Source organism: Corvus hawaiiensis, chromosome 3 (assembly GCF_020740725.1).
Source record: "Corvus hawaiiensis isolate bCorHaw1 chromosome 3, bCorHaw1.pri.cur, whole genome shotgun sequence".
Lineage (NCBI taxonomy): Eukaryota > Metazoa > Chordata > Aves > Passeriformes > Corvidae > Corvus > Corvus hawaiiensis.
The window spans coordinates 107,385,890-107,398,889 of NC_063215.1; the positions used below are offsets into that span (position 1 = coordinate 107,385,890).

The 13,000-nt window shown below is 49.0% G+C and overlaps 1 protein-coding gene and 1 long non-coding RNA gene across 2 annotated transcripts; both read right to left on the reverse strand.

The window, feature by feature from the left end:
* Window positions 1-1,703: 1,703 nt before the first annotated feature.
* Window positions 1,704-9,954, reverse strand: LOC125322371 (TOG array regulator of axonemal microtubules protein 2-like). Its single transcript, XM_048296025.1, has 5 exons — window positions 9,923-9,954; window positions 8,863-8,966; window positions 5,938-6,142; window positions 4,538-4,754; window positions 1,704-1,939 (listed from the first exon to the last, which is right to left on the reverse strand). Exons 1-5 carry the CDS (start codon window positions 9,932-9,934, stop codon window positions 1,704-1,706), a joined length of 774 nt encoding a protein of 257 aa, XP_048151982.1. The 5' UTR covers window positions 9,935-9,954.
* A 45-nt stretch (window positions 9,955-9,999) lies between these two features.
* Window positions 10,000-12,912, reverse strand: LOC125323904. Its single transcript, XR_007202690.1, has 3 exons — window positions 12,871-12,912; window positions 11,221-11,373; window positions 10,000-10,040 (listed from the first exon to the last, which is right to left on the reverse strand). It is a non-coding gene; the product is annotated as an uncharacterized LOC125323904 (long non-coding RNA).
* Between the last annotated feature and the right edge of the window lie 88 nt (window positions 12,913-13,000).

Below are 13,000 nucleotides of genomic sequence, written 5' to 3' on the forward strand. Positions count from 1 at the left end.
ATCAGGCCCTGTTCAAACTTCAGTGGAAGGATCAGTTCCTCTCAGGGATACGCTGGGCCCTTTCTCAGCAAGGCTGGAATCAAGTACACAAGCCTTGGGTTGGACATTCTGTTTACCAAAGCTGTTGTTCATCTGCCTCCTCCTGCACCCCACGGCAAACCCAAAACAACTGCAGGTCCTGGCCCTGCTGCAAAGGCAATCGTGGGGGTGGGCTCTGGGCTGCTCTCCCCATGGCCACCTGCCATCCCTTCCCTCTGGACAAAGCCGTGCCAGAATGCACAAAGCTGCCCAGAAGCTGATGAAGTCTAGAAATAGCATCAGAGACAACTGGGCACAAGGGCATGGCTGTACAACTCAAAAGCTGACACAACCTGGAACTGACTTTGCAGGACTGCCTGTTCCAGCAAACACCTTTCTCCATCCAAACAGGACACAGCTGACAGAAAACACCACCAAGACACAGAGATGGTTCACACATACCCGTAGTTTACTAAATGTAGAAGGATTGGTTCACAAGATTGGCCAACTTCAGCTGCTCTGACTGCCTGTTGGTGTTTTCTCAGCCATAAGACAGAGCAGGAGCCACAAGAGAGCCAGAAACCATTCAAAGACCTCCCCTGCTATTGATACCCGCTGAGGACATGAAGCCTGCACAACACACCCACTGCAAAGACAGCCTGAAGTGCAGTGTCCTGCTGAGCTCTCCCTTTGCTCAGCTGCTTCCCTGGCCTCACACCACAGCAAAAGGTCTCCGAGCTCTGCCTACAGCACATAAACTGGAAATCCACCAGACAGGACTTAGGTTGGTGTCCTTACCATATGTCCTTTTCTCTCTGAACTCAGCTCCTGCTTTTTTCTCCTGTCATCATCATTGCCGGTGACATTTTTCCCATTCTCCTGCTCTCTGCTACTTATTTTGTTTGTGTTAGAAGAAGGAGAGCTCTTCTGGATGGGAGGCAATGGCTTGGAGGGAAGGAGCATAGAGGGAGATTCCACGGTAAACTTCTTCGCAAGAGCGTAGCCAGTCAGTCCTGCAAAATGGAAACACAAAATATAACAGAGGCCACAATGCCAACATAAAGCATCTAAAGCTACAGTATTTCATGTGAGAGATTCCCTGGAAACTTCTAAAGAGCTGCACAGGGAAACACGCTCCTGCCAGCAGCCACTTGAGGCAGACCAGGGAGACACCCTGACCCACTTGCACAGAGCCAGCACAGGAACAGCCTGGCCTCTGGGCTGCCCTGGGACGGCAGGGAGCCCAGAGGCCTGTGCTTTCCAGGAATGGCTCAGCTGCACACGCACCCTCCTGCTCCTCTCCCGGCCCCACAGCTGAGCAGCCCTACAGCTCCACGGGGCACTGGGAGCAGCACAGCTCAGTGCAGGGGGCACATGCAGGGCAGAACTGTTCCCTGGCAATGTGCCCAGGCTCTCTAGGCTGGCACAAGAGCCTTCCTCCCGCCAGAGAGCGGCCCAGCTCCCGCCTTACCTCTTTGTGAGGCTGAGCCATGCTCAGCCTTCACCTTGTCCTCAATTGGAAGTTGCTTCAGGCACCCCATGCCACGACTAGGAAGGGGGGTGGAGAGAGCGGGGGCAGGTGCACACCCTTCCTTTGCATTCTGTCCTTTTTGGCACAGCTAAGAAGTCACGTCCGGAGGTGTCCAACTCAGCACTTTGTCATCTTCCTGCAGGTCATCGAGCCTTCACCAGCCCAAAATGTCGGAGAGGTTTTCCCGCACATGCGGAGGCTGGCTGGCAGCATGCTTCCTCAGCTTGGCGCCCATCACCTTGTAGAGGGCGCAGGCAAGCTTGGTGACCACAGTGCGGACATTGGCGCTTTGGACAGGCAGCGCCTTGTTCCCCAGGAAGGACCAGAGCACGGGCAGGGCGTAGCGCTGGACGACTTCGGGGCTCCTGGGATAAACCCATGCCACAAGCGCTGCCGGAAGAGAGACGCAAACTTCTTAACCACCAGCCTTAATGCAAACAAGGATCTACCTCTAGTTGTGATTTTGGGAGTCTGTCTGGCTAAGATCAGTGAAATAACAGTGAGAGCCCCATGATCCAGAAATGGGCAAAGCAGCTGAACATCCCCAAAACAGAACCACCAAGCCCTCAGGACTAATTTCTCCAGATCCGAGCCTTGTACCTGTGGCAGACTTCACAGCTTTACTAAATCATTCCACAATCTGTTTCTGGCATGATGAATGACCAAAATGTCAAATTGCTGTTTATTTCCATTTAGAAGTTGTCTAAACCCACTGCTGAAGGTTTGAAAGGCACTTTAGAGAGGAAATTGAGAGATTTCTAATAAAAAGGATGACTCCGTTTTTGTGACCTGGCTTAATTAGCAGTGGATTTAGACCCCGCTAAAGCAAGGCTATAAATAAAGCAAGGCTATACACTGTCTTCTCTAGTATATATTGAGGTTATCATTTTTCCATCCCTTGGCTATTGCTGACATAGCAAGCTCCTCTGAGCAATCAATTATCAGCTGCATTTGGAGCATTTTGGGCAGCGCTGACATAGGAAGACCCTGACTGCACACCCTGAAATGCTCAGTCCAATGGCACTTCCACAGCACAGGCAGGGAGCCTCAGCACTCTGCTTCTGCCCCTCTGCCCCCAAAGGCTGCCTTGCACAAAATCCGTGCCTCTAACATGTGTGCTGAGTTTGGACCTAAGCTGTGACCCCCAGGCACTGCAGGCTTCCGCCTCAAAACTTTCCAAGAGCAAAGCAAGAATTCTGTGAGGACAAAACAAACCGATCCCCTGAAACAGCATTTGCCACCATTTTCCCTAAAGGATCAGAGCTGTCCCTGAGCTTCCAAGAGAGGAGCCAGCTTGGGAATTTTTAGCCCCTCCCTTTCCTGGAGGCAGCTTCTGAGATGCCCCAGTGAGAGCTCAGCCCCGAGGCCGAGTGCCGCCCCCATCTCAGATGCTGCACACCTCTGCAGCAGCCAGGGAAAACCTGCCCAATACACCTTCCATGGGTATTGGGCAGGAGGGACAAGCTCAGCACCTCCTGATTTGGAGGAGCCACTCTAGTGTCTATTCACTGGCATTCCCTGTAAATTCTGCCTCGGAAGACCTCTTGCCTTAGAAGGGGAGGCCATGCCTGAGAGATGCTCCGTGACATCCAGCAGAGCTTGGCCCTTCAGTTCACTCCTGCGGTGGCTGAACTCTTTCATCAGGGATACTTTATCTACAAGGGAAACACACATTTCTGCTCTCTCTTCTGAGGTCATAAGAGAAAGGACAGTGGGGAGGGAAAGGGCAGGGGCAACTACATTTTGTAAAAGAAAGGAAATTCCTGCCGATTTTTGAATCCTTTTCTTCTTTCCTTCCAGCCTACCTGGGAGGATTTTAAATTCCAAAAGAAAAGCTCTCCTGTCACTTTTTAAATCCAAAGTTGTCTGCTGTACCAGGAGCTATGTTAAACATTTCACATCAGGGACCTCAAGACTTCAATCACACGTAAGCAGTGAAAAGGTTTTGCATCCCAGAGCTTTGCAGAGGTGATCTTCTCCCTCCCCTATGGAAAAGGGTGAGAAGGCTCCAAAATGCACACCTCCGTTCCCACCTGAAGGATAAGCTGTTTTTAAATTGTCAGGTTACCTGTGTGGATCTAGGGACAAGACTCCAAGTTACTCATACAAGAGCTATTAGTGCTCAGTGCCTCAGTAGCCTGTGGGGTTCTGTAACATCTGTGAAATCAGATCTTGGCAGAGAGACTGGAAAATGAACTGATTTCCCAATACTTGACCGGCGTATGTATTTTGGTTTTCCTTGTGCCTATCTGTCGCGGTTTTGGGGGTCATGTTTGAATTTACTGTTGCCTGCATTGGCCTGCAAGCCTCGAGTCCTGCCACTCTAATAAGCCAAGGCAAGCTTTTCCTGGAGACAGAACGTGTGTGGGATGAAGTTTGGTCCCTCACAGGGTCACCAGGGCTGGCAGTGACAAAGCAGGCAATCTGCTTCATTGGGAACCACTACAGAGCTACACCCCAGTGTGGGTTTCAGTAGCAGGGTATTATTAAGAGCTCCTTTCCTGCATGAGATACAAAAAGGAGGTCCCAAATGATCTTCATGCAAGCATGCAGTAAAGAACTGATCCTGCTGTCCTAATGAAGCTAATGCCTATGATGTGGAGCCTTCCAGGAGGCTGCTCTGCAGAGGTTCTGATGTGCCGGTGTCCCTTCATGCCAACAGCAAAGCTATTCGTTTGGGAAGTCAACTGGGGCCCAGGCAAACTCCAAAAATCCCTTTGGCCCTGAATTCCAGCAAAGCTGTAGTCCAGCACTTCCTCTTCAGACAAGCAGCACAGAGCCAAGGGCTCCTGGGACTTTTGGGAAATGCTGATGCACATTCAAGCCTGGTGGGGGACTGGTGCGTAAGGACTGCACCTGCACAGCTTCTGGTGGATGTCAGCTGGAGGTTTCCACAGACAACAACAGCTGTCAAGGCACTCAGCGTTCTCTTGACTCGCAGAGGCAGAGACACACTTGAGGAGAGTCCATGCCAGGGCTCAGCCTTACCTAAGTGAGCCATGGATTCTTCCAGCGCTTTCACAGCTGCGGCATAAACCCCGGGGTCCTTTGAGTTTAGGTTGTTTGTTATTCCTTCAACCAGACAGATGATCACCGGGTTTAAGCCATCTTTCAGGATGCCTACGATTTCAGCCAGCACGTCCAGCGCCTTCTGCTTCACTTTCTTGTGCGTATCACCAAGTCTCGGGACAAAATAATCAAAAATCTGTGAAGAGAACAAACAACATGAAAGCTGGATTAAAATGTCCTTGTTTGAGGAAGGGACGCAGAAGTGAGCACTCAGCAATGTAAAAGATGAAAGTGATCCTTCCTGTCAGGTCAGCACTTGCTTGCACAATTTCCCTGTTTTCCTGTGGGCCGCTCACTGGAATGGTTGCGCAACCTCATGCTGGTTGAAAGATTTTCATATATTTTGAAGAGCTTTGGGTGGGGACAGAATAGTTCCTATGGTGTTTCTCTCCACATTTCAGTCATTAAATTCATCCCATTTATTGATGCAAAACAGTATCTTTGCTTTCGAAGTATGCAACCAGATATTTACAATGCCCCTTTTTCTACGCAGTTGTCTCAAGTTCTGAGGGCAGTTACGATTTTGCCAAAACTATGGCTGGAGGAGATCCAGGTTTTGTTCCATCTGTCTCAGAACCTGTGTCTGGAGAAGTGCAGGGCTCTGATCAACTCTTCCAGGATCCAGACCAATTGTCTACCCAGCAGGTAGACTTCTGAAATTTAATGTGCTGGACCGCTCTCATTAGAGCAGGTTCAGTCCCTTGACAGCCACATTATCAGGCACCATTTTCTGGACAAAGGGAAAAAGCAGCTACTGGGAGGAGAAGGAAGAGATCTGTCCCTAGCCATTTCCCTCCTTTTCCAAAGAGAAAAAAGACCCCCCCAAGAAGGGTGAGCACCGTCTTTACCAAGAGGACTAGGGATGCCGATGGAAACGAGTAACCAGAGTTGTGCCTGTGCAAGACAAGTCGGAGTTTACAGAAGTATCCTTTTAAAAAAAATTGGTTTAAACCTGCCCAGCCTGATACTTCTCTTCCCCATCCAAACCCATTTTTTTGTCTGGAGAATAATTGCCACGCTTTCAGTGGCTGGATTCCCTTCACTTAACCCAAGTGGGAGTAGGAGACAGCAGAAGTTACACCAGCAGAAAACTCTGTCCTCCTCTGATGAACAGCATCAATAGGCACCTGCCAGACAAATACATCTGGACCGAAAGAACTTGTCCTGAAGCGTGGACCTGAATTAAATATTTCAGGGTAAGAGGCACCAGCCTGTCCCACACAGCCAGGATGTAGTGCCAAGACACACTGAATTAACTTGCCTGCTACAGGCTTGGGAAAGGAGCTAAAGGAAAGGAACAATGAAGACACCCTACATACTTGGACAGTGTTAGTGGAGACGAGCTGGGGGCTGCTTTTGCACAGGTCTAGGAGGAGTGCCACTCCTTCCATCCGTGTCTTAAACTCCTTGGCTTCCAGGAGATTGTACAGCTTCTGGAGCGACTCCGTTTCTTCCACAGCCGGAGGTAACGTGACCTGGGCTTTTGGGCGGCGTAGGAGGCGTCCATCAGAGGTAGACTTCACCCTGTTGAATAAAACCAAATGCGGACCTGTTGGTGATCATACCTTCAGTTAATTGTGAGCAGAACATCTTGGGGAGGTTTCCTAATGATGTGATTTCAAGCTAGAAAATCCTGATCTGAAAAACAACGGGAGACCTCATGACAATCTGTCATGGGTTAGCAAGCATAGTCCCGGAAGTGATGTTCTTGCAAAGGAGTGCTTACAGCTCCTTCTGTGACCTGACAGAACCTATCAGCTGGCCACTTTGAATATGGACAATTCTTTAAGCCACTTAAAGTTGTGACCGCCTCTGTGATCCACACTTAAGAACAGGAAACCCCGAGGCAGACTCTCTCTGTCTTGTTTCCGGTGCTGGGACAGGTGGCTGCGGGCCCCGTGTGGGGGCCAGCGGGCCCGGCCCAGGCCCTGCTCAGGCCAGGCCGGGTCGGGCCACGGCCATCCTGGAGCCGACGGGCCCTGTTCCACCCGCGGAACCCCCCCCACAGCAGGGCTGTGGGCAGCCGGAGCGGCTCGGCTCCCCCTCTCCAGAGCTGCCAAGATTCAGCTAAAGCTGCACGGCTGTCTGGCAGAGGTCATGTGACCAACAGCGATAAGCCACATTCCAGCTGCAAGGCCTAGGTGAGATTAACCCTTTTAGTGCTATGAAGAGCTGAAAACCGGAGGGAAGTGAAAGAGGAGATGCTTAAAGCTGAAATTCTGTTGTGAAGCTATGATCGATCAGAGTACCTGCTGTAATTTCATGAAGGCATGGGGGGTGGAGCATTCAACTTGTACTTGTGAGCAAAAGCACCTGCGCTGAGATAAGCAGATGCTGACGCAGCTGTAATTTCATGAGAAGTTTGAACAGGGAGAGATGGAAGTGATGAGGACTTTTGCTCCAAATGGAAAAGGAGAAAACCTCAGGTCCTAGAGATGCTCCCAGAGATAGTTCTAAAGAGGAAGATGAGGAAGACCCTTTGCTTCCAGGGAAGGAGAAGGGCCTCTATTCTTAGAAATGAAATACTCCCAGAGATGGGTGAAGAGAACTTTTGTTTCTGAACGGCTCAACCTTAAAATTTTACCCCAGCAATTCAAGAGTGGACCCTCGAAAGCAGTTGTGGGAAAAGCTGCAAGACGGGGGAAGGGACTCACATGCAAGCAGAGAACCAACCCGGGTGGCTGGCTCCTTGCGATAATGTTTTCATAGCATGGGCAAGAGACTCCTCTTCCTAAATGGACTGAACAAGGTTATTATGGAAGTGGTAAACAGACTGAACATCTCAAGGGCTGTCTTTTTACATTATCACTGCAAGAAGGGAGAAAGGCAGGGGGGAGGAGAAGTGTTCTGAAGGCGTGGTATGACTTTTTTTTTCTTCTTTTAGGTCTGTTAATAAACTTCTTTCTATTCTTTCAAGTTTGGTGACTGCTTTGCGTTTCTCCTAATTCTTATCTCACAGAAGGTAAATAGTAATGAGTATTTTGGACCAAACCACTACACTAAATTGGTGTTTCTGCCTGGTTACAAACCAAACCCGCTACACAATCATTACAGGAGACAATCTGCAAGCAACATTCTCACCAGTGCTTACTCAGGAAAACCAAGGATGAGATGCATCTCACTTATCTCCAGACGGCTTCCCAGGTACACATGTCGCACTGCTTTGTGAAGAAAGAGAGACGCTACTTCCATGTTTAAATGCCTCATCATGAGGGAGGTGTGCGTCTTATAATAAGGAAACTCATCCCTCTGGAGAAGTGTCTCTACAGCAGGCATGACAATCTGGAAAAGTAGCTCAGATGCATCTGAACAGATGGATAGGGGCATATCTGAAGGATCCAGAAAATCCGTAACAGGGATAAAAACAGAAGCCAGACATCCCAGCACTACGCTCACATGATTGCTTCCCTAGAGACTAGATCCACAGCTTAACAAACCCACTGGGAACAACTCTCTTGAGCATGGGAAGATCCTGACTACGCTACTGAGGCATGTGGTCACTCTCCTGCCAGCGCTGAGCATGACAGAGCTAAATAAATCCCCTCTGTTATCAGAGGACAACAGGTACAAGTAGCTCTCCCACTGGCAGGAAGAGACAGCAAGGACCAAATTCCTGTCTCAAATGCTGATTGCAGCACAGGGGGAAATAAACCAAACATGCTGTCCATCAAGCAAACAGTATGAAGGACAGGAATGTCAAGACAAAACGTCCACATTGAGACACCTGTTGACCAAAGTTGCTCAGGAACTGGCTTGCTACTTACTACTCATCTTGGTACTGTCTGAGGGTAAGAAAACCATGACTCAGGAAGGCCAAACCACATGCATGGGAAGTGCTATTTTGGGGAACGGCATCTTGCTTCTAGACTGGGACTTCTCATCAAAACACCCATCTGAAAAAGACTGCTCTCAGAGGAAAAAAACCCTGCTTGAATTTACTTGTCCCAAGTGAGGCAGCGGAGACATGGCCCTCTCACAGCCTCCACAGCACTGTCCTTGCCAGTGCACTGGATCTTCTGAGCTGCAACCAATGGGTGTCTTTTTGTCGCCCATTTTTTGTGGAAACCCTTCCAGAGAAGTTGTGTTCAGCGTAATGCAGAAGGAGACATTTTTTATGATAGAGCATTTGTAGGGAAAGGAAACAATCTCTGGCACAGGTCATCTCCACCAGAAAGATTTTCCTGAGGAAGAGACATGTAAAGCTTGCCACGTGCTTTGTCACATCTAACTAAAGTGCTCAGTACCGTTTACTAGAAGGCAATGTGGCCTGGGGCTTCTTCGAGCCATCGCTCCTCTTCTTCACAGGCTTCTCGACAGATGGGTGTTCATCCTTCTGCGTTTCCATCCCCTACAAAGGCATAAAGAAACCCCATGGATCTTTAGAATGTAAAATAGGAAATTACCTGTTTAAAACACAACTTATAACCAGGATCACTGCTACCAAGGCTTGGGCAAACCTTTCCGAACTTACAGAAGGAAACAGGCCAGAGGTTCAGTGATGCCAACTCTTTGTTTTCAATAGCCCAAGGCAGGTTATGGCTGCTACCATACTGAGCAGCAGTCTAAAATCCCCAATTCATTCCTCTTGAGCATAAATGGGAATAATGCAAACTGGTAGGGAACTAATGCTCTTAAAGGAAGCTGCAGAAAAATTTGGACTCTTTGGAGGTTGGCCCATTGTGTTGGAAGTTGATTTGGTTCCACACTCACTCTCCCTGTTGCTGCACAAAGGCACACTCCCTTCTATAACGTAGGTAAAAAGAATAAAAAAATAACCCAGGCAAACAAATGATTTTCCTCTGGATGCTGCTGAATTCACCAAGCTTCTTCCAGCTGCACAGGGCATGACAGCAGGGCAGTATTCCCAGAAGACAGATAGTAATTGTAGGAATTGGGATTGACTGGGACATCTTTTGAATATTTGGAAATTTTCTTGGCACTACTGCTTCCTGTGTCTTTTGCAAAGACTCTGTTATCTCCAGAAGCACTGTTCTCACTTAATTGCGTCACTGGGGGCAGAGTAGGGATAGTGGGGTGGGGGGTTATGCTTAAATGTAAACACATTTCCTCCTCTTTCCCTTCCCTGTTTGTGGCCAATATACAAAATATCCAATACCCCACTTTTCCCCTAATATTATCAATTCCTTTGTGCTCTGCAGATGAACAGGCTACGGATCAACAGTTCATTCCCAGGAGCAAAATGATTTGGCAGAAAAGGAATGAGATAAGATTAGGTATGTTTGATCTCATATCAGCAGTGGCAATACTTGCACAAAGGAGACATTTCTCCTACCAAGCACTTACTTTCTTCTTCATTCTTGTCAGAATATCTTCCAGGTCACGGGTGGAAAGAGATTGTTCCAAAAGCCTTTTAAATTTTTGGTGATTCAGCATCATTTTCACCATCTCCTGTCCATAATGCCTAAAACAAGAAAGAAAGAAAGAAAGAAAGAAGGAAAGAAAGAATAGAAGGTGAACAAACAAAGGAGGAGCATTAACAGAATAAGCTGATACCTTAAACTCAGCAGCTGCCATACCTGCATGAGAAGGCATTACCTACTCAGCAAAGAGAGAGATTTACCTCCACTTGTCACTGCACAGTGCTGTCAGCTGAACACAAGAGGCAAGAGGAGAACGTGGGGCAACAGAAAAATACAATCTCACTCTGAAACTGTGGGTGCGCTTCTGTGGCATCGAAGGATCCCAGGGAACAAGCAAAACACCTCTGCTTTGAGTCAGAGCTTATTAGCAGTGTCTTGCTGCCATTGCACAGTAATTTGCCTTTCTTTAACTGGCAGGGAAGCCAGGACCAAATGCCTCATGCTTGCTTTTGATTATTCTATACCATATGTATGCACAGGGACAGCTAGTTGCTCATGCGTTCTTGGCAGCTATTAATGGGAATTGAATCCTCAAAGTGAGGGGATTTGGGTGGTTTGGGTTGATTTTGCCACTAGGAAACCACAGTTTTCTTCAGGAAGCAATTTGGAGGTCATTCAGCCACAGATAAGAGCATTACAGAAATCTGCAGAAGAGGTTTAGAAAGACTGAATACATTGGCTAAAGACCCCTGGAATATTTCTAGGAAAGTCTTAAGTTAATGAGAAATAGATGTATGGGATCCTTCAGTGATGAACATTAGCCAACATTTTGGCTTTGTCTTGTGCACCTAAGGCCAAGCAAAACTGTTTGACTGGCTCATCTGATGGCTCTTTTGATCTCAGGAAAGAATCATTCAAGTCCCAGGAAGTTGGCAATGCTCCCTCTTGCGGGACAACCTCAGGTTCCCCAGCACAGTCATTTCCCCAGACAAGCCAGGGCAGTGGTCACAGCACCAAGCCTGACAGAGCTCAAGAAGCCTTTGGACAATGCTCTCGGGCACATGGAGTGACTCTTGGGGGGCCCTGCACACAGGCAGGAGCTGGACTCGATGACACTGATGGGTCCCTTCCAATTCAGCGTATTCCGTGACTCTGTGAACCTCATCCACACAGTGAGGGAACTTAATATTTCCTTTAGCTTCCACTCTTTTGTGGTTTTGCCCTTTACAGCCAGACACCCAACAGTTTTCCTGTTTTAGGAGGTGAAATGAAGATCATTACCTTGTGTCCTCGTGACAGTCCTGAGCAAGCGTCCCTGCCGCGTGCGCCAGCCTCTCAGCCCTGGGCGTTCCTGCGAGCTTCGTGACTCCAGTTTTCTCCATCAAGGACAGGAGGAGTTGGGCCGCGCACTTCCGCACCTGGACGTGGCGGCTCCTGGGAAGAAGAGAGCGGACACTGGGGCACAGGGAGCAGAGGGACACAGCGCAGGCCTTGGCCAGAGCATGCTCCCTGTCATTGCTGGGGGAAGGAGGCCTGGGTTCTCCCTGACACTTGGGACACCTGTAGAAGGTTCTGTCCGCAGAGAAACACAAAGTTAGCACTCTACAGAAGGACTGCCTGCAAGCAAGAGTGAGGAATTCAGTCTCCCTGCACTATCTGATACTCAACGTCTTTCCCCAAATTCACTCTGAGAAAGAGGGAAATTAAAGACAACCCAGGCTGACCCATCAGGGGCCAGCCACTACACAGACAGCTGCAGCAGGATTGAGGATATTTCCACCCATTTACCCCAAATCTGCAGACCTTGGGAAAGAAACAAATGCAGGGAAAACACGCTGTGGGACATGAAGTTGCAGAATATTCTGCAATGCAGCCAGTTTCTTCTGTGAGGCTTGGCGAGAGATACATCTGAACGTTTCCCCCTTTTCCAAAGCTGAGGAAAGGGTGGCAGTCAGTTTAGCCAGCTTGTCCTGTTCTAGACAGTGTCTCTTGGGGACTATCAGGCCCAGCACCAAAACTTAAGGCAGCACCTGCTTCAGCTGTCCCATGGCAGTCGGCCTGTGAAGGTGCCTGTACAGTGATTCATCATCTCAAGGCTAACATGAGACATCAGTTTGAATAGCAAGTGGGCCTCTAAGGCCAGGACAGTCCTACAAGACTCCTCTTGGCAGGAGCTGCACCTGCTGTGCAGGCTGTGCCACACCCAGCACGTTCTCCCCCATGTGCTCCATGCCCCAGCAAGAACCCTCCTTACTTCTCAAGTGAATGGCATAATGAGGATGCATGGTTTTTCCCAAGGCCTCTGTGGTTAGGGCTGTGAAATATCAAAGAGCGCTCACAGCTGCAGTTGCAATTGTCCCTCTTCCCACAAAACCACAGGGCTCTATCCTTAGCCTTTGCAGGCACTTTCACTTGCCCACCATTCACCACATCTAGGCAACTCGGACAGACTGGGAGAACTCCAGGAAGCAGCAGCAAGCTGAGTCAGGGGAGGTTGAGCTTGGATATCAGGAAAAAGTTTTTCACCCAGAGGGTGGCTGGGCACTGGAACAGGCTCCCCAGGGTACTGGTCACAGCACCAAGCCTGAGAGAGTTCAGGAAGCCTTTGGACAACGCTCTCAGGCACATGGTGTGACCCTTGGTGTGTTTGTTCTGTGCAAGGGCAGGAGCTGGACTCGATGAGCCTGATGGGCCCCTTCCAACTCAGCATATTCTACAGCTCTGTGATTCTGTCAACTAAAGGGCTGCACGAGGGCAGAAATAGGTGACAAGAGGAAAGAAGTGAGGTTGATTGGAGAATCAAGTCACTGAGTTCACAGAAGATGCAAGATACAGGACCCTTCCCTCCCACCGTTCCCATTCTCTCTCTCAGCCCTTCTCCCCCCCACACAATAGAAGGTGAAGAATATCACTAAGAGAAGAAGAACCTACTGGACTCCACTGTCCATGAGAGCAGTCATTGCTCGTGCAGGAGTCACATGCTCCACCATGACTCCCAGGGTGTGACTGGCTGCTTTCTGAACAAACTCTGGGGAGTTCCACACCATCTGGAGAAGGACCC